Source organism: Loxodonta africana, chromosome 6 (genome assembly GCF_030014295.1).
Source record: "Loxodonta africana isolate mLoxAfr1 chromosome 6, mLoxAfr1.hap2, whole genome shotgun sequence".
Lineage (NCBI taxonomy): Eukaryota > Metazoa > Chordata > Mammalia > Proboscidea > Elephantidae > Loxodonta > Loxodonta africana.
Window position 1 is genome coordinate 9,367,088 of NC_087347.1, and position 20,820 is coordinate 9,387,907.

Sequence of the window (20,820 nt, forward strand, 5' to 3'; positions counted from 1 at the left end):
AGATTACGGTGCAGTCTGAGGATGAGGTCAGGCTCACAGCATGTGACCGCAGCTGGAAGGTCATCTGTTCTTACAGGTTGGGAGGCGGATGTCCAGAGAAGGCGGGGGACTCCCCAAGGACGCACGGCTGTGCAAGGCTGGGGCCAGAAGACAGCGGGCCAGGCCGTCACGTGAGCCTGAGGCATGCCACCCTGTTCATGGTGTGTGGAGCCCCACCTCGGGGACTGCCTGCCTGACAACCCTCATGGTTTGGGGTCTATGTGGGCTGCCAAGTGAACTCAGAACTGTAAAGTGAGGGGCCCAGGAAGGGGATGCGGCCATGAGTGGCACAGCTGTTACTCTAAGTACCAGCCCTGCTGGAAGTCCCTGGCTCCCACGCCCAACCTTGGCAGCAGCTGTAGATGCACAGAGACCCACCCCTCCTGAGGATGCAAGGGTAAGCGGGCACCAGGCCCACTCCAGGTGCCAGGGGTCTGAAGGGGGTATGTGGCTACCACAGTCACTGCCTCGCCGGGAGAGACGCCCGGTCACAACCACCCTGTTCTCTCTGATCCATTGACTGATTAAAATATCCGACCCAGGGTGTCACTTGTAAGCTAGCTAGGAAAGGGCTTCTCAGACCACGTCCTCTCAGGCAGGCAGGTGCACAGAACATGGGGCCGACGGCACAGGCCCCGTCCGCTGTACTCCGCTTCCCGATCCCGTCTGGATGCTCAGAATGGTTCAGTCCTCTCCTCTGTCCCAGGTTACAATGGCTTCCTTTATCCCTCTGGTACGGCACGTATATTTCAAAATTTAAAAAACTCATTCCAACTACAGGATTTAACATTTTAAAAGACCATAAGAGAAAACGGTTAAAAATATTTTTTCCCATTGGCAAGCCCTGACTCAGAGGATCTGTCCACCAAGGTGCTGGACATGCCACAAAAGTATCTGACCAGCCAGGGTGGCTGGTGCCGCGTAGGGGGGGCCGGGGGGGGGGGCGCCGCGTGGGGTGGGGCACGGCAGCACCTACGACGCAGCCCCATCCAGATGGAGGGGACAAAAAATTTCCCAGAGACGCCAAGTGACAGAGACACAGCACCAGCCCATCAGCTGGGCCCCGACAGGGCAACTGTTCCTTCATTCACCCAATAAACACAGAAAGCCTACTCTGTGCCAGGCCTGGTGCTGGTCACTGGGGTTGACAGAGGGGGAACAAGTCAGAGAGCATCCTTCTCTCATGAAGTGTACATTCCTCCCTCCAACAAACAGAAGTCAGAGGGAAAAGGAAGACAGTGCTTAGGGTATTGATGCGGAAGGAAAAAACGGAAAATATAAACAGCCTCATATCCACTGAAGAAATGGAATTTATTATCAGTAAATAAGTATATATTTTTTTTAAATAACTATAAAAAATATTTTTAAAAAATATTATCAAAAATCTCCCCAAAAAAGATACTCCTAGGCCCAGAAAGTTTCACTGGTGAATTCTAGCAAACATTCAAGAAAGAATACCACACTGACACAAAGTTTATCAGAAAATAGAGAAGGAGGGGAAACTGACCTATTCGTTTTATGAGGCCAGGATAACCCACCAGAGTGCCGAAGCTTGACAAAGATAAAAAAAAAAAAAAAGGAAGAAAAGAAGGTGGGGAAGGGAAGGAGGAAGAATGAAAGACAAAGAAGAAGAAAATATCCCTCATGGATATAGAGGCAAAAACCCATAACAAAATAATAGCAAACTGAGCCCAACAATATTTAAAAGGATAACGCATCACAACCCGACAGACTTAATCCTAGGAAGGTAAGGTTGGTTTAAAATCTGAAAATCAACCAATGTTGCCTGCCATTTTAGCAAAATAAAGGAGAAAATCCATAGGATCATTTCAACAGATGTAGAATTTTCATGACAAAAATTCTCTGTAAACAAGTAGGAAACATCTTCAAACTGACAAAAGGTATCTACAGAAAACCTACAGCTAATGTCACATTTCATGTGAAAACTGAATTGTTTCCTGTTAAGATTAAGAACAATGAAAGGATTTCTGCTTTCACTCCTTCTATCCAAGGCTACACCGGCAGTCCTGGGTTTGCAATGAGGCAAGAAAAAGAAATAAAAGGCATAAAGTTCAGAAAGAAAGAAGCAAAACGGTCCCTATTTGCAGATAATATGACTATTTACATAGAAAATTCCAGAGACTCTACAAAACAACTACTAGAATAACTATATTTTCCAAGGTCACAAAACCCATTATATTCTTATATATTAGCATCAAAAAATCAGAAAACAAAATTTGTTTTTTAATTCCATTCACTTCATAAGACTGAAAAACATAAAATACTTAGGGATGATTCTAACAAAAGAGGTTAAAGGCCTCTACACTGGAAACTACAAAACCATGCTAAGAGAAATTGAAGAAGGCCAAAAAAACGTAGAGAGATGTATCATGTTCACGGATTTGAAAACTTGATTGTTATTAAGATTCCCCCCCACCCCCCCCACCCCAAACTAACCTATAGATTCAATGCAATTTCAATCAAGAGCCCAGCAGGCATTTTTCTGCAGAAATTGACAATTTAATTTTTAGGTTTACACAAAAATGCAAATGATTTAAGAGAAACCAACAATGTTCAGAAAGAAGAACAGAGTTAGAGGATTTGCCCTATCTGATCCCAACTCTTCTATAAAGAAAATGGGAGCCCTGGTGGCACAGTAGTCAAGAGCTTGGCTGCTAACCAAAAGGCTGGTGGTTTGAATCCACCAACTGCTCCCTGGAAACCCTATGCGGCAGCTCTACTCTGCCCTGCCGGGTCACTGTGAGTCAGAATAGACTCGACAACAAAGGGTATAAAGTGTGGTGCTGCCCTAAGCAGACACACAGATCCACAGAACAGGTGGAAAATCTAGAAATAGGCTCAAACATACATGATCAAGTGACTAGACAAAGGTGTCAGGGTAATACGGGGGGGAAGGCAAAGTCTCTCCAACAAATGTCGCTGGGGCAACTGAACAGCCATATGGAAAACCATGAACAGCAATTTCTTACCTCACATCATACAGACTAGCTGCATCAACCATAATCCTAACTGTAAAACTCCAAACTATAAAACTGGTAGGAGAAAATCTTTACAGTCAAGAGGTAGGCAATGGTTTCTCAGAACAACAGCTACAGAGGTGAAAAGTGATACATTTAATGCCATTAAAATGAAAAACTGATGTCCACACAAAAGTCTGCACACAAATGTTGAAGATGTTGTCGGTTAACCAGGGGTCACACCGGAGAAGGGTGGGCTGTTATCCTACATGACTGGTATCCTTATAGAAGCAGAAAAGAAGCATAGAGACCAGGAGGCAGGAAGAATGTCAAGCTTCCGCTGCAAGCCAAGGAATGCCTGGAGCTCCCAGAAGATGGCAGAGACAAGAAAAGATCTTTCCCTAGAGACTTCAGAGAGAACACGTGGTGGTGGCAGTGGTGGCCATGGTGGTCATGGCGGTGACAGTGGTGGTCATGGCGGTGACGGTTGTGGTCATGGCGGTGATGGTGGTGGTCGTGGCAGTGGGAGTGATGGTGGTGGCGGTGATGGTGGTGGTGTCTGGTCAAGAGTTGATTCCAACTCATAGCAACCCTGTACAACAGAGTGGAACTGTCCTATAGGGTTTCCTAGGCTCGTGGTGCAGTGGTTAAGTGTTTGGCTGCTAACCAAAAGGTCGGCAGTTTGAAATCACCCAGCCACTCCACAGGAGAAAGGTGTGGCAGTCTGCTTCCATGAAGATTTACAGCCTTGGAAACACTATGGGGCAGTTCTACTCTTTTCAATAGGGTCACTATAAGTTGAAATCACCTCGACAGCAATGGGTTTCTGGAATCTTTATGGGAGCAGATTACCAGGTCTTTTCTCCCGTGGAGCCGCTGGTGGGTTCAAACAGTAGACCTTTTGGTTAGCTGCTGAGCGCTTAACCATTGTGCCACCTGGGCTCCCTAGAGAGAACATGGCCCTACTGATACCCTAAATTTGGACTCCTGGCCTGTGGAACCATGAGATGATAAATTCCTGGGGAAGCTAATAGACACATGTCTACACAAAGACTTGAGTAGGAATGTTGACAGAGGTTGTACCTGTAATAGCTCCAAACTGGGGAACTACCCCAGGGTCCACCAGCATGTGAATGGATAAACGAATTGCAGAATATTCATACAACGTACTACCATTCAGTAACAAAAAGGGACAAATTACTGACACAGCCAACATGAAAACTTCCAAAATCACTATGCTGAGTGAAAAAAGCCAGACATTTAAAAAACAGTAGGCATTGTATTATTCCATTGATATAAAATCTAAAAAAATGAAAACGAATCTAAAATGACAGAAAGCAAATCTACATATGCCTGAGGAGGGTGTAGAGGGAAGGACGGATTTACAAGGAAACTTTTAGGGTGATGAAAATGTTTGTTGTCTTGGCTGTGGAGATAGTTTCAGTTCACACACACACACACACACACACACACACGTCAAAACTCACCAAATTATGGCCTTTAAATTACACCTCAGTTAAGCAGTAAAAGTATTTTTAATGTCAACGTATTTTAGTGAACTGGAATGTTCTTTAAAGGACAGTGTGAACCTTTCTGTGAATGACTAGGGTGACCACAGAGTTTATCATCCAAGCCAGGACACTTTTGCAAGTGAAGGTGGGTGCTAAAAATAATTAACGGGTGTTAACTCATCTACAACAGGCTGTGTGGACGGCAGTACCCTGGGCGAACCAGCACTTACAGCTTCAGCGACAGCAAACACCCAATCTCCTCTCCAGTGTGTGCGGTTAGATACTTCTCGCATAAAGCAAACCATAAAGCTTGTTCTTCAGAAGACAGAGGAAGCCAGAGCTGGCCACAGCCTTGACCATCAGCCACGCCTGTGCCCGAGTGTCACCAGTGAGGAGATAGTTCCTGGCTCCCGGTCAACGTCAGGGATGGGACAAAATTGGACTCCTGTCTCCAAACTCAGCGTTCCTCAGTTGCCCTTTCTTTTTGAAGAAGAAATCAAAGGATGGGGTGGGGGCTACCTCACTCCTAACTATTTTCCCAACGTCGAACTACTCTGAGCCACCCTCTTCAGACCTTGGTAGCAAGTGAATAACTAGACAAGAGCAAAGATGGCACCCTAACACAGCAGAATTTTCGAATACAAAGTCCAGCAGGGATCTGAGGTGAACCTGGGTGAATCTCTGGGGCGGCTCTGCACAGGGCCACTCCCACCTTTATCTGGCACATTCTATACCAGGCTGAAGTTTTGAAGTCTCCGCCTCATATCCGGACAGAACTAGTTAACAACGGGCTCCTCCTGTTTAAAAAAAGGGAGGTGGGGAGAGGTATCGCACTGTTCACTTTGAGTTTACATTTCAAACCAGGTTCTCCTTGTGGAGGGGAGGAACTGCTGAATGAACAAGCAGGACAGACTCCCCACCACACAGCCAGGAATTATCTTCATCTGACAACAAGCTGTTTCAAGGAAACAGAGATCCTGCCACTCTACGCACTCAGAAATACCAGGCTATTCTAGGGCAGAAAAGCAGGATTTTTTTTTTTTTAACATAATTTCCCAGAGAATGATGCCATTTTCCTAACTTACAAGAAAAAATGACAGGAGTGAACTCACTTATGTCCCTGGCACATTTACCAGAGCATACTGGGTGAAGAATGAATGATTAAAACCCCTCATTTCCTAGGCCCCCTAAGAGCTAATTCAATCAAACCCATGCACCTTCCGTTCTGAGGAACGAGCTTTACAGTTTGCTTTACGCAAGAAGTATCCAACCCTTACAAGACAACTATAGTCAAACTACAGTCTCTCAACCGCCTGTTTTTGTTTCCTCTGACATTTGGAAAGACCATTAACAAGTAGACACACACACGCATGTGCACACATACACATACACACACATCCTCACTCATACACACGTAAAAGAGTTAACGCTGTGAAAATGGCTTAGGTTTCCCTGAGAGCCTAAGCACACGGCCAGACAAGGAAGACTATCCTCTCCCCGACCCGTGCTGCGTGCAGGCACCATGTCCATGCCATCACTCACTGGCTGGGCTTCTGGAACGAGAGAGTGTCTTCTGGTTCCGTCTGCTTGCAGTTACTCTGGGAGCCAGCTCCTGAGCCCTCACCTGGATCACCTGCTCCCGGGACACCTGTGCCATAGGAGCAGGTGCTGCCTTCGGCCAAACTCCACACACAATAAACAGCCACCCGCTGGCTCAGAGCCTGCTTCTTCCTGCTCCTTGAAACTGAGAGCACAGGGCAGATTATAAAGCACGGCGCTTGGGGGGTTAGCTTCCTTCTGCAGTTGCTCTCCAGTTCCGCTCAGCGCCCAAGGCAGCCTGGAGAGTCACAGCATTTAACTTACGGAGCACCAACTACATGCCAGGTGCTTCATATCAGTGTATACTAATCCCACGCTCTTTTAAGTATTCCTGCCCCTGAGGTGACAGGTGGTAAAAGTCGCCTGAGATTCCTCAGCCAATGACCAGCCAGGACAGGCTGTGAACTCAGGTCATGGGACCCTGGGCCTGGGAAGGGCCGGAGCAGGCTCCCTCACAGGCCATGGACCCTGGAGGCAGGAGCAGCTGTCATCTCGTGTGGCCTCCCTCAAACCCTCCTCCCAGATGTTCCACTCTACTTTCTGCTCCAGGTTCTTCTTCCACCAGCCCTGTCACTTAAGCCAGCATCCCTTGATCAGTCCACTTTCCATCAGCAAACCTAGCCCCTCTTAACGGGTATGTGGCTTGGGGGCCTGGGAGTAGTTAAAGGTCCAATCACTGCTGAATTACAGAAGTACAGCAAACCAGCTCCAAGCCAGAGCCACACAACACAGCAGGAGGTTTCATCCTGTCAACCTGAAGGGCAGGTGACAGCCCAAAACGGACCCAAGACCAGCAAAGGCCGCTTCTCTAAGGGGGCTCTGCATCGCAGTTGCCCTGAGGCGGAGACTAGTCAGTCACCTTCTAATACTTCCCTCCCAGGACTTAAGATGCTTATTTTAGCAATATCTATAATAAGAAAAACAGAAAACATCCTAAGCTCCTAATGCTACAGGACAATGTTCCGTTATTATCCAAAAGGTTTTCCAGAATGCTCCTTAGAAGCGGGGAAGGAGAAGACTTTGACTCGCTTACTTTAGATATACTATCAGACCAACTGCTAGAAAAGAACGTTACATTTGGTAGTGTCAGTGAAAACGAGGGAAACCCACAGTGAGATGGACTGACAACAGCCTCAACAACGGGCTGAAACAGCAACCAACGAGTATGAAGATGATGAGGACCGGGCAACGTTTCATTTTGTTACATATGTAAGGTTGCCATGAATCTCAACAGCAACCAGCAACAATAAATACTACCCATTAACCCACTGCTGTAGAGTAAATTCCAACTCACAGCCACCCTGTAGTGTAGGGCAGAACTGCCCTATAGGGTTTCCAAGGCTATAAATCTTGACAGAGGCAGATTGTCACATCTTTTTCCTGCGGATCCAGTGGTGGGTTAGAACCACCAACCTTTACAGTTTACAGCCAAGCACTTAACCACTATGCCACCAGGGCTCCGACAAATATTAGAGGAGTGACTAAATGAAGTCTACCTGATCAACATCTACACAATGAAATATCTGCAACTAAAAAAATGATCATCGTGGAGACTTATGATATGGGAAAGTTTATGGCAAAATCATGAATTAAGCAAAAATACAAAATTTGTCACACAGTGGTGTGTAGACGATGTGTGAAATGTAATGTCTGCCCATGAAAATCTCTGAAGGGAATCTGAGAAAAGAAAACAGCTGCTGAGCTCCGTTTCTTCCTATTTTAAATTCCCTTGAAATCACTACTACGATGTAAACGCTCTGAAAAATAACCGGGCCTGGGGTGTGCAGCCTGGGAGGCGCTCACTTTGCTGCAGTACAGAAGGTTCCAGCATCCTATGTGCTGGCTCTTCCTACCTGTTCTCTCTGCAGAAGGAAATGGGCCCAAGCCAGCTCCAACGCCCCTTCTCCTCACGGCTTCCACACGCTCTGGTGTTCTGCACCTTCCCCTTCTTCACTGCTTACTACCAGGCAATGTAATTATTTCTTGACACGTCTAGACAGGCTGTGAGAGTTGCCCGAGAGCAAAGGACACACTATACTCACCTGTGTGCACACTCAGGCAGCTAGTCCAGGGCCTGCCACAGCATATGATTGTTGAAAGAAGGAAAAACAAGGTTTTCTAAAGCCTGCCTCTATTCCAACTGATTCCCATTATGATTTCAGAAATTAGGTTACCAAGGTAAACCCTCACTTGTCAGATTATTCCTAGATTCTCCAGAAGGAGACGAGACAGTCTTGAAGCTGTCGAACTTGCAGAAAACACACGGAGAGAGCACAGGTGCTGACCCCCTCCCAAAGCTGCTCCCAGCACCCAGTAACACGCCGTCTAAAACGCTCAGAAGCTCTCTGGTCCTGACTAGCTCCTAGTGCTCAGGCTTCTGCAAAGTGGGTGGGGCAGCATGAAAACGAGCCCCCCCCCCAACCCCCAGGCCACAGGAACTCCTAACAGTGCACGGTGGTCTAGTCGAGCTTTACAAACAAGAAACATCCGATGCCCTCTGCTGTGCAGACTGAAAAGGAGCAACGCGGCCTGGTTCCCCTAGATCGCACTCATTCACACAGGCAGCTGATGTTACCAGGGACAGGCAGGATGCGAAAGAGAACCCTGGCCCCGAGTTACGACACGGTCGGAGGTAGGGCCAAGTACACAGATACTACGGGGCCACTGCAGTGTCCCAGAGGCCTTCCCATGGTTTCGCCATGTAGGGGGCAGGCTCTGCGTTGGAAGTCAGTGATCTGAACATATTTTCCCATAGAGACGACATTATCAAATCAGGGCTAGTTCTCAGACAGGGCTGGCAGGCCCATATGGTAAGTCAATAGTACACAAGCATAGCACCATACGGGGTTTGTTTTTTTTTTTCCATAATATACTGAGATAACGCAATGCAATTTACCCGTTTAAAGTATACTGAAAATTCGGTGGTTTTAGTAAGCTCACAAGTTGCAGAACCACAGTCGTCGTTGTTGTACGCCACCAGGTCGATTCCGACTCACAGTGACCCTACAGGACAGAGCAGAACTGCCCCATACAGTTTCCAAGTCTATAATCTTTATGGAGGCAGACTGCCACATCTTTCTCCTGCAGAGCGGCTGGTGGGTTGGAACCAATGATCTTTATATTTCAGTTAGCAGCCAAGTGCTTAAACACTGCGCCGCCAGGGCTCCTAATTAAGATAATAAGACCCCTTACTGGAGACAGCAGAGGGAAAAGGCACCTCCTTGACTGCTGGTAGAAGGTAAACAAGCACGGATTTTTCTAGAAGGCATCTAAATGCAGGAAAATACTCAAACCCTTTAAAAACTGCAAATTCACTTTAATAAATTACCCTCAGCAGAGGGCAGTGATGTACAAAAATACTTACATTCAAGGAAGCACGGTGTTTGATAAATTATAAAACTGAAGTACAGGAGATCTCAATATGCCCAACAATAGAAATTCACTTCAATATGCTACATCCATATGATGAAAAACTATCCAGTCATTAAAATACATTTTCCAACAAATATTTAATTGCACTGGAAAATGTTAATGACATATTATTAAGCTTAAAAAGTGAATTTCAAAACAGTATTTACAGTTTGGACTTTCTGTTGCTGCTGTTAGTTGCTGTCGAGTCGATTCTGACTTACAGTGACCCTACAGGACAGAGAACTGCCCCATAGGGTTTCTAAGGCTGCGACCTTCATGGGAGCAGATCACCAGGTCTCTTCTCACACAAAGCAGCTGGTGGATTTGAATCCCTAACCTTTCCATTAGCAGCTGAGAGCTGAACAGCTACGCCACCAGGACTCTTTTGTGGAACCATTACCACTATCTAATTCCAGAACATTTTTATCATCCCAAAAAGAAACCTACCCCTACCCATTATTAGTCACTTCCCCCAAACCCGTGACGACCACTAACCCACCTTCTGTCTCTGTGGATCTGGCTGGTGCAGGCACTGCATACAGATGGCATCAGACAGTATGTGACCGTTTATGTCTGGCTTCTTTCGCCTGGCATAACGCTGTCAGGGCTCATTCGTGCTACAGAATGAATTGGTACTTCGCTTCTTTTTCAAAAATCTTCTAAAAGTTCACACTTCTTACCTCAAATGAAATTCCATTTCTAAGAATTTGTACCACGGGAATAATCAGAAATACACAGCCAAGTGTACATCACAATATTATTTATGACAGGAAAAAATGGAATGTCCAGTAACAGGAACTGGTTAACTAAACTCACACGCTTGTGTGACAGAATACTATGCAACCACTAATGAACAAAATTTTGAAGGCTGTTATAAAATATAAGGAAAAGCTCGTTGTTAAGTGAAGAAATAAGATTAAACACTATATTTTGCAAAATGTATTTGGTGAGAATGATATAACCCAAAATGTAACACTGGGTAGCTTTGGTGATAAGAATATGGATGGTTTTTAACTTCCTATTTACATTTAAAATGTGTAAATTTACATTTACACACTTTTTTTTTTTTTTATATATTCAAGCACAAGGATTGTAAGGATGGCACAGGACCGGCAGTTTTTCTTTCTTTTGTGCACAAGGTTGCTGTGAGTCGGAACCGACTCAATGGCGCCTAACAACAACAACGGCGTATTTTCTTTAATAACTTGAATGATCAGAAAAAGCACTTGTCTTTAACAACATTTCTCACTGGGAGAACAAACAAGTCCTGGAATGTGAACAGCACAGCACTCAGGATTAAATTCAGGATTCTTCAGGTTTTCATTATTTAAGATAAAGAATAAAAACAAAAATAAGGCAATCAACAAGTTGTAAAAAAAGAAAGAAAAATTACGAAAAGCCAAAAAAAGACAATAAAGATAAATGCAGGTAGTGAGTGAGGAAACAGAAAAATGGAATCGATCAATAATCCAAAAGCTTTTCTCTTAAAGAACAAAGAAACAAACCAGAAATAACAGAACAAGCTTTGAAGCAAATCTGACAAGAAAAAACAAAAGCTAACCAAATAAAATTAGAAATGCTGAAGTCCAAGACTCAGATATTTAAGGTACATGACAGCACAGGCTACTAAATTTAAAGGTGTGGGCTAGGCGCAAAAATAAGTTACAGAAATAGACACAGGAAGTTTAAAAAAAAAAAAACCTCCAATGATCAAAAACCAAGAAATAAATCTTACAGAAAAGTCATCAATCACAGCATTACCTCCCTGGAAACTCTTCAGGACAGACAGTTTAAAGTAAGTTCTCTCAACTTTGAAGAAAAAACTGATTCCAAGGCTCTACGAAGTGCTCCAGAACCCACAAAATCGTGGAAAGTTATTAAAAGAACTGTGTGAGGCTATTTAACACGGAAAACAAAACACAACAAAGGCTGCTCCCTGCCCCTGAGAAAGCACACACACAGACGGGAAAACTCTAAATGTAAAACTAAGGAGCGAAATTCAACACTGCCAAAAACAATTTTATTACTGGGAAATGTATTAATGTATCACAAATAAACTAAACCAAGGTGAACATCCAAATGAATGCTTAAAAAACTCCAATGAAATTCAGTGCCTGTTCCTATTAAAAACTCTCAAACCCACAAATCAAAGAATAATACATTTATTGACTCAGTTAAAAATGTCTATCCTCAACCAATAAGTAAACAACAAAATTAATAGGGAAAAAGTACAAGCATTCCAAGTTAAACGAAGAAGAAAGTAACAGAGACCATCAGAAAGTCTGACAAGTTCAGCAGGCCTCGCAGCAAAACCAAGAACAGTTGTATCAATACAAACTGAGAGTTTAAATGGAGGACGGAAAATCCTGTTTGTATCAACAACGGCATCAATCACAAAATAAAACAAAAATATGAATAAATAAAATAAAAAATATGAATAAGAATAAACATGAATATAAAGAAATAAACACTCTGGAGTGGGCAGCTGGTTACCTCTGGGTGGTAAAGTCACGTGTTTTTTTTCCTCCCCGCGTTTTTCTTTACAGATTTTATGCATTTAGAATTTTTGCAGAAAGCATTGTAACTTTTATAAATTGGGGGGGGGGAAGTGAAAAAGAAAAATACGCCAAAATATGAAGGTTTTTTGTTTCAAGGTGACTGAATTATGGTTGTCTTCTAATTGCTTCAGCATACTTTTCTGCATTTTCCAAATTTTCTACAATAATCGTGAAAAACAAATATTGGTAAATTTCTGTGCCCAAGTGGTAAGAAATATAAAATTCTCAGCTTTTTTCCAGCATTAAAGTATTAATATTATGTTCAGCATTAAAGTCAAAATTTACCAGGAATGGTTCCAATCAGAAAAGAAGAGGATAAAAAAGTCTGAGTTGCTCTCACATATTCATTCAAAGGCAAAATGACTGTCCAATATGGAAAAGAGCCAAGACAGGCGTGCACCCGGAACCTCACCGTGAAGCTGTTGTTCACGTTTTTGGTGCTGGACTCGGCCACACTCGCGTCTGTCAGATCCACTTCATCAAAAATGATGGACTGGAGAGAGGCAAACACAGGGAGGGAAGTCAGGCCAGGCGGAGGCTCCCCAGGACAGGCACGTCCCCGAGCTCTGCCCAGGCAGGAGCCCTGGCCCAGGCCCCGTACCACCCACCACTCTCCACCAAGCCCCACAGACACCCAGGTGCCTTCATCAATAAATGGCTGCTGGCTCAGGCCACCCTATCATCTAACAAAACACACACCATAGCTCCTGGGCACAATTTCATGAGCTTTTTTAATTCAGGGAGTTCACTGGTGATCACCTTTCCGGAGCAAGAGCACCAGCGCTGGCACTTCTGCATTTGTGTGCTGTAACACAAAACGGTGTTTCCCACGGTGCTCCACCTGGGAAAGCGAGGCTGGGCCTGAGGAAGCCTGTCCTTCAGCCTTAGGCTTTCCAGCTGGCAGGCTTGGGGGAAAGGTGCTGGCTAAAATAAATCCTTCTAGGGGAAGAGATCAAAAAACCAAACCAAGCCTGTTGCCATCAAGTTGATTCCAACTCACAGTGACCTTATAGGACAGAGTAGAACTGCCCCACAGGGTTTCTAAGGATTGGCTGGTGGATTCAAACTGCCGACCTTCTGGTTAGCAGCGGAACGCTTAACCACTGCACCTCCAGGGCTCCAGAGGAAGAGAGGCAGGCCCAAACAGAAGGGAAGCGAGGGACAGAGCAGAGGAAATCTAATCCTGGAGAAAGGGAAACATGAGGCTCCGGAAGGCTGAGAATGATGCCTGGGGCCCTCCTCCCCCATGCCTCCTCTCTGCTCCCCAAGTCCCCTACCTGGCCTCCACCTCCCCTTTGCCTGGCCCTGCTATGTTAAGAGGGTTCCACTGGCAGGCCCTGGAGGAAATATTAACTAATAACTAAGAGAAGGTACTCAGTATTTTAAGCAAACTCTAAAACGCAGCCACTGCACACACACGGAACTAAAAAATAACTGGTAAGGGTTTTTAAAAAGTAAGAGATATGGTCAGAATACTTTCTAAACAAGATGCTTTGTTCAACTTTAAATTCTAATGCACTATCTCACTCTCGAGGGATAACATCTCAAAATGTGATTCAGATTCAACTTTTTAATGCCAAAATATCCGTCTTATTCCAATAGCATGGTTTCAGACATCAAAATTCAGAGCTGTGCTTTGTGTTACAAGACACAGATGCACAAATACCAGGACTTGCTTTTTTGCTCCACCGAGGAGCAAAAATGCTGGCATTCAGAATTTAAAAACTAGCTTTGCAAACGCACTAGTGTTAGAAATGTTTAACACCACACTGATTAAACATGGCAGTAATTTAGTGACTTTCACAAAAGTTAGCATCTGCCTGGTAACTGCAGCTTTAAATCTTACATATGACACAGCACGTAGCATGAAGGCTAAGAGCTAGAAAGCGCAGAAATACAGACTTTCACATTTCTGCTCATACACCAAGAAGCCTGATACACTTCAAAGATGTTTTTCACCCATAATAAGAGATTCGTAGCCTGTGATCCCCAATCTTTCTGAAAAGAAACATATCCACCTGTAATGTGTTATTTCTGTGATATTTTTTCCTTTCCTTGTGGGTGGCATGACATTAAAAAATAAATTGAGCAAAAATTAATTTGTCTATAAGAGCCAAAGCATGCTTTGAGACAAACACAACATCATAAAGCTAGCTGGAGATCAGCAATCCAATAATGGAAGCTTTTTGCCCGGCGTGAAGACGCACACCCAAACTCCTGCCCTTCAGCCCCGGGATGGCTCTGGGTGAGGTTTCCCTCCGCCCCCTCACCTTTGCAGTTTTGGCGTAGTACAGTGTCCGTCCTCGAAGCTTGAAGTATCTCCTTTTTGATCGCTGGAATGAATTGTTCTGTTTGGTCAGCATTCCTTCTTTGATGACGGTCTGGAAGTACAGAGACGTGTTCAGAGCCACAGGTCTTTAGGGCCCTGCCACCCATCCAACGTGCCCAAGGCACACTTCTGCCCCTGATGACCGACAGGCCTCCATGCAGACCAAGTGTGGCCGGGGACGGAACACATGTGTGGACATGCTCAGGGTTAGTGAGCAGAAGAGGGACACGGAGGCTCTCGGGACCCTGGTTAAGTGGCCACAGTGAGAACGACAGTGACAGGGGCCAGTGCATTCCCATCCTCAGTGTTTGGTATTTTTCAGCTATTCTTAGCCCTGCCTCCTTCTCTGGCCTCCTGCCATTTCTCAGAATCCTGTTGCCAAACCATCTGCACAAAGGGCTCCGAGGCTGGCCATTAAGGCCCGCACCTCTAGTCACTCACCATACATATCTCTGTGCACACGGCTCTGGGGCTAGCCGCGCAGGCCCTCACTGTTACTCCAGTCACACACTATACACGTGTCTGGGTACACAACTTTGGGTTGGCCGCTCAGTCCCACCCCTCCAGTCACACACTGTAGATGTATCCGTGTACACAGCTCCGGGCCTGGCTGCTCAGGCCCTCACTGTTACTGCAGTCACACACTATACACATGAATGCATGCACAACTTTGGGCTGGCCACTCAGGCCCTCGCTGTTACCCCAGTCACACACCATATGTGTATCTGTGTACGCGGTTCTGGGGCTGGCCAGCACAGGCTCACACCTTTACTTGGCCCTCACCTCCAGGCACACACATTACGTTTATCTGCGCATACTGAAAGAAACACCATAGATAAGGTCACTAAAACTCACTTCATCCTAAAAATCTGATCCAGAATCCACCATGACATGGAAGAAGTTGTCGGAGGAGAATCCGGAAGCAGGCAGAAGCCTCTCTGGCTCCATTAAAGCCAAAAACGGGGCCGGCCCAACATCTCCGCACTGCCTCCCCTCATCCAAGTCCCGTGCGCTGGACACCTAACAGGACGCGTGAACCCTCAGCCCACTCAGAAGTTACACGCCTGAGGAACTGCTTGATCACTACATGTTTTGAACCATTCGGAGCCACTAACACAATCAGGGTGAACAAACCACGTCTGTGAAAACAAGAACTTGCTTTTGGCCCGTGCACACTGTCGTTTGCCCACCTAACAGACATGTTCATTCTACCAAGAGTCTCGTCGTGGAAATATAAGTAGAATTTATAAAACAATTCTGCTCAAGGACAAGAACATTGGTTCAGAGACGCTTCTGTTTATTTACCCAATCCCATAGAGCTTTATACGTTAGGCAACTTATTAAAGAAGTATCTGTACGAATACTTAGGCATCTGTGGCCACTTAAAACTACATAAGATAAAACTAACACGAAGCTGACCCAGAAACCACATTTCAACCAAAGGCTCCAGAATTCAAGTGTGGACACCGGGGCCGTCTGGTCCCTCAATCATCCTGTTCATAACAGAGGAGGAACTGGCTGAGGATACGCGGTAACTATGCCTCAGAAGAATGTGGGAAAAAGCCCCCCACAACACACGGGTACCCCAATAACACATACATACAATCCATAAACACGCAGACGTGCCCCACCAACACACACCATCAACATATAGCCCGTTAACACATACACACACACTGTCAACACAGAGCATACCCCATCAACACATACACACATTGTCAACACAGACGTACCCCATCAACACACACACATACACCATCAACACACACACACACTGTCAACAGACATACTCCATCAACACACACACACCAACACAAACACACAACCCCATCAACACATACCGACACTGTCAACATACATACCCCATCGACACACACACACACCAACACATACCCCTTCAATACATAATACATCAAGACACACACACAGACAACACACACACTGACAACACACACACACCATCAACACATACACACACCCCGCCAACACAGACATACCCTGTGACACACATACACCAACACAGTCAACACACACACACCAATAACACACACAGACCAACACCACACTGATAACACACACACCAACACACTGACAACACATGCACCCATCCACACACTCATTACACATGAACACACAGTCAACACACACAAAAGCACCAATACATGCATACACACCATTAACACACACATTCTGACAACACACACATCAACACACTGACAACACACACTCCAACACACACACACACGTTCCAACAACACACATACACTGACAACATACTCTGTTGACACACAAACACACACACCCTGTTAACACACCCACACTGACAACACACACACCGTCAACACACACACACAACACACACTCTGTCAACACGCACACCAACAACACACATATACCGACAATACACACACACATCCTGTCAACATGCACATACACTCTGACAACACATGCACCCTGTAAACACACACAAACACACACTCACTGACAACACACACCGCCCGTCCACCATGAGCAGCACTCTGTGCACAGAGGCCTGGGCGTCCCTGAACCCAGCTAAGCTTCTGTCTCCTCAACCCCACCGTAGGATGTCCTCCCTGGGAGCTTCCTGGGCAGGGTGGGCTTCATGTGTCAGCACCCACAGACCACTGCAAGGTGTTCAAATGCCCACCCATGTGCCAATTATGATGGAACTTGTAGCTTTTGGTGTTGGCCTAGTGGTGCTAACAGCCCCCTAAAGGGTCAAGACAAGGAAAAAAAACACGTGAACAATGTACTCACGCACTCTGTGGTGGCTGCCTTAACCGGTTCTGAGGTGGTCACCCATCCACCCTTCCAGGTAAAGGAAAGAGCACCAGGAAGAGAGAAGAGAGGAACAACGCTCCCAAAGGATCAAGGACAGAAACAGCCAACACAGGTGGAGCCTCATGCTACCTGGCCAAGGCTCTGACTTTCCGAAGCACAGAACATGCGCCAGAACAGAACACAGGTGACCCAAGGTGGGCAGGAAGCCCCAACTTCGATCCTAGTGGCTGCAGATACAGACCAGCCCACAACCTAACATTCTTCTCAGATCCAAGACCACATGGATGACACTGATTTCAACAGGCTCTTCAAAGACACAGAGTGCTAACAACCCCTGGGAGCCGGAGACAGAGGTCGCAAGATCCCCTCTTTCTTGGTTCAGATGCTTCTCCTCGCCCGACACATCTCCCTCACCTCTGCAGGGACCACTCACCTCCGCAGGGGAAGTCATCCCTTCCATCTCTTTCCTAAATGCAAATTACTAAAAAAAAAAAAAAAAAACCACCAAGACACAGAACAAAAAAGTTACAAGTTATTTTTAGAGGATAAAAGTTGGAATATTTTCTCCTGCGTCTCCCGCCACAAACTCACACATAAAAGAAAAGCAAAGTGAAAACACAAACCACCCCGCCACGCGTGTGCGCACACAAACGCACACACACAAATCTCGCAGAAAGCGGATGAGAGCCTGCAATGGGCCTACGCGAGGAGAGCTGGGTTCTATTTATAGAACAAGTGTGCTCAGAAAAAGGCTCTGGTGGGTTTCAGCGGAAGAGGCCGGGAGAGATAAAGGCCAGCAGTCCTCTGAAGCTTTCTCAGAAACGGCATTTCATCCCCGGGTTTGCTGTGCGTAGATACCACAGACACACTCACAGTATTTTTAACCACGCCATCAGGAGCAATGAGCTGAAAGTGGTCAGAGGAATAACATCCCTAAACACTCAACTGTTTCGCGCTTGGCAGGCGTGAAATGGGCCCACAGGAAGCCCTGCCCGGCTGGCACGGCCCCTCGCTGCCCCACACAGAGCAAAGAACTAACAGCCTAAACCCCAGGCCCCAATCACGCTCGCCCGCGGCTGCCAGGCTCTGAGGATAGTGTTGGCAGGTCTTTACACAAACAAAAGGCCAGCTCTTTGTCGTTCTGCCAGAGACTCCATCTAAGGCACCTTTAGTGCCATCGGGGCAAGAAGGGCCAAGACAGCCACTCACAGGCACCGAGAACATGCTCAACCAGCGTCAGATACGGAGCGGCCATGGCAAAGTGGACACTCCTCTCCTCCGAGGCAGAAGGAAGCAAATTCCTGAAGTGGGCTGACCGTGAGCAAGTGCGGATGGAGAGAGGCCAGGGATACAGAACAGCCAAGGCAATGAAGCGGAGTCCCACCCAGGATGTGGGTGCCGCTCGAGTCACTGCACAAGACGGCTCTAGAAGTGCCCCGGACAGAGGGCTTCCAGCCCGCAGGTGGAAAACCTGACCGGCTGAAGTGGCTGGTCAGATGCCCGCCGCTGAGGTGTTTGGCTGGGACGGGACGGTGTGGGGGGTAAAGAGTTTGCCCACGAGGCGGGGTGCTGGAAAGGCTTAGGAGATGAGCAGGTGTCTAAGCAGCAGGAGAAGGGCTGGGCACAGACGGAGGCCCAGAACCACCTGGCCCTCAGAGGCCCAGAACTACCCGGCCATCAGAGGCCCACCAGCCACTCCGGGGCTGGAGACAGAGCCCAGAACGTGGGGCCCAGATCAGAGACAGCAGGTGCCTGCCTGAGGGGTCTGGGCAGTCTCCTGTAGACACTGGGGCCCTGAAGCAGTGAGTGGCAGCTCAGAACTACAGTATGGAGGATGGGTGGGAAGAGGGTGAAACTAGGAGGCAGGCAGAAGACTCTGGAAACTCCTGTCAGAGGGCAAGGTGGGGATAATGAGTCTGGAAAGAAGCTGATAGGGACACGGACATCGGGGGTGCTCGAGGATGGGACACACCAGCAGACAGGGCCAACGAGGGGTAGACAGGACAGGAATCCAGGACGACTCCCAGGCATCTACCTCAAGGGAGCTGTAGGTTTTGCTCAGACATGCTGGATCTGAGCGCCCAGAGGACACCCCTGGAGTCAGGTGCAGCGCCGCAGCCAGATATGTGGGTGTGGAGGGTAAGAAGGAGTTTAACGCCGGAGACTCCAGAAAAGGTCCCTGTGGAGAGGGAGACAGAAGCCAGGGACACCAACATTCGGATGTGGAAAGGAGGAAGGAGTCCAAAAAGGACAGTGAGATGCCCGGTAGCAAAGTGGGCAGAAAACCAGCCCAGGAGATGAGGGCGGCACCAGGAAGACCACGCCTGGTGTCGAAGGCAGCAGCAAGGGCTCAAGTATGGACTGGGAGGCAACCAGAGCAGTGGCCACGGGGAGGTCACTGGTGACCCCTCCAGAGGAGGCGCAATGAGTGACAGAGAAGCCAGGTCAAAGCTACCGGATGTGAGCAGGCCAGGAAGTAACAGTGATGGCACACTTTTTAGCCTTTTATAAAGATGGAATCATATCGTACACACTGTCCTCTAACTTACTATGCTTCGTCATAACATACTGTCAACATAATTCTGAGTAAACATGTTTTAGGAGTCCCTGGGTGGTAGAAGGAGCCCTGGTAGCGTAGTGGTTAACAGCTTGGCTGCTAACCAAAAGGTCGACAGTTCAAATCCACCAGCTGCTCCTTGGAAACAGTATGGGGCAGTTCTACTCTGTCCTATGGGGTTGCTATGAGTTGAAATCGACTCGACAGCAACAGGTTTTTTTGTTCTTTTTTTTTTTTTTTTTGCGGGGGAGGGGGTTGTAGTGGATTGATTACTTTTGCGTGAGGCCTTTATAGCCACGGTCTTCTAACTTCCACCCAGGTGATTGTGTGATAGGGTAACTGCGGCCTACCAAGGGCATCGATCAGTTTTGCCTTAAAAGAGAGCCAATTCCAGAGGAAAGAGGAGAGCCCACCACTGCCAAAGAAGGAGAGACCCACAGGAGACAGCATAGTGGGCTTCCTGGCCCACAGAGCGAGAAAGCTGAGTGCCTTTGGGCAGACTGAGGGCCACGGAGAAGTCTACACCTGACCCAGAATTTGAGACTTGCCATCCTCCACAACCATGTGAGCCATTTCATTTCCTTTATATGGCCCATGAGTTGTGAGACTTTGCGAGAAATTAGGGAACCCACAGACAGGAGGGAGAGAACTGAGGCGAAAGGGAGTAGCTGATGTTAGGGATGAGGGAGCAGCTTGGAAAAGTTAGACATTTGGGACATCTTTAGGCTCTGCCTCATAGAAACCAGCTGTCCTGATTCTTCTTAAAGAAATTATTCATTAAGGAGTGGTACAAACAGTGAACACACTCAGCTGCTAACCAAGAAGTTCAAAGTTCCAGTCTACCCAGGGGAGCCTCTGAAGAAAAGCCAGGTGGTCTACTTCCAAAAACTCAGTCAATGAAAACCCTGTGGAGCACAGTTCTATTCTGACACACGTGGGGTCACCATGAGCCAGAAATGACTTGACGGCAAGTGGTTCAAAGTATCTTGTACCACCACCATTGTCAGCCGCAGAGCATTTCACCGTATCCGTATGC

At 46.7% G+C, this 20,820-nt stretch overlaps 1 protein-coding gene across 4 annotated transcripts in view; it reads right to left on the reverse strand.

Moving 5' to 3' along the window:
* The window catches only part of DGKD (diacylglycerol kinase delta), a 130,589-nt gene that overhangs the window by 70,944 nt on the left and 38,825 nt on the right, over positions 1 to 20,820 (reverse strand). For 2 of the 4 annotated variants that reach the window (XM_064286528.1, XM_023557749.2), the window contains exons 2-3: positions 14,367 to 14,477; positions 12,509 to 12,589 (exon numbers count right to left, since the gene is read on the reverse strand). In XM_064286528.1, coding sequence (XP_064142598.1) covers positions 12,509 to 12,589; positions 14,367 to 14,477 — 192 coding nt within the window. Of the gene's footprint in view, positions 1 to 12,508; positions 12,590 to 14,366; positions 14,478 to 20,820 lie in introns of those variants that run through there. The other 2 variants (XM_010597609.3, XM_023557750.2) reach the window with 2 other exon arrangements.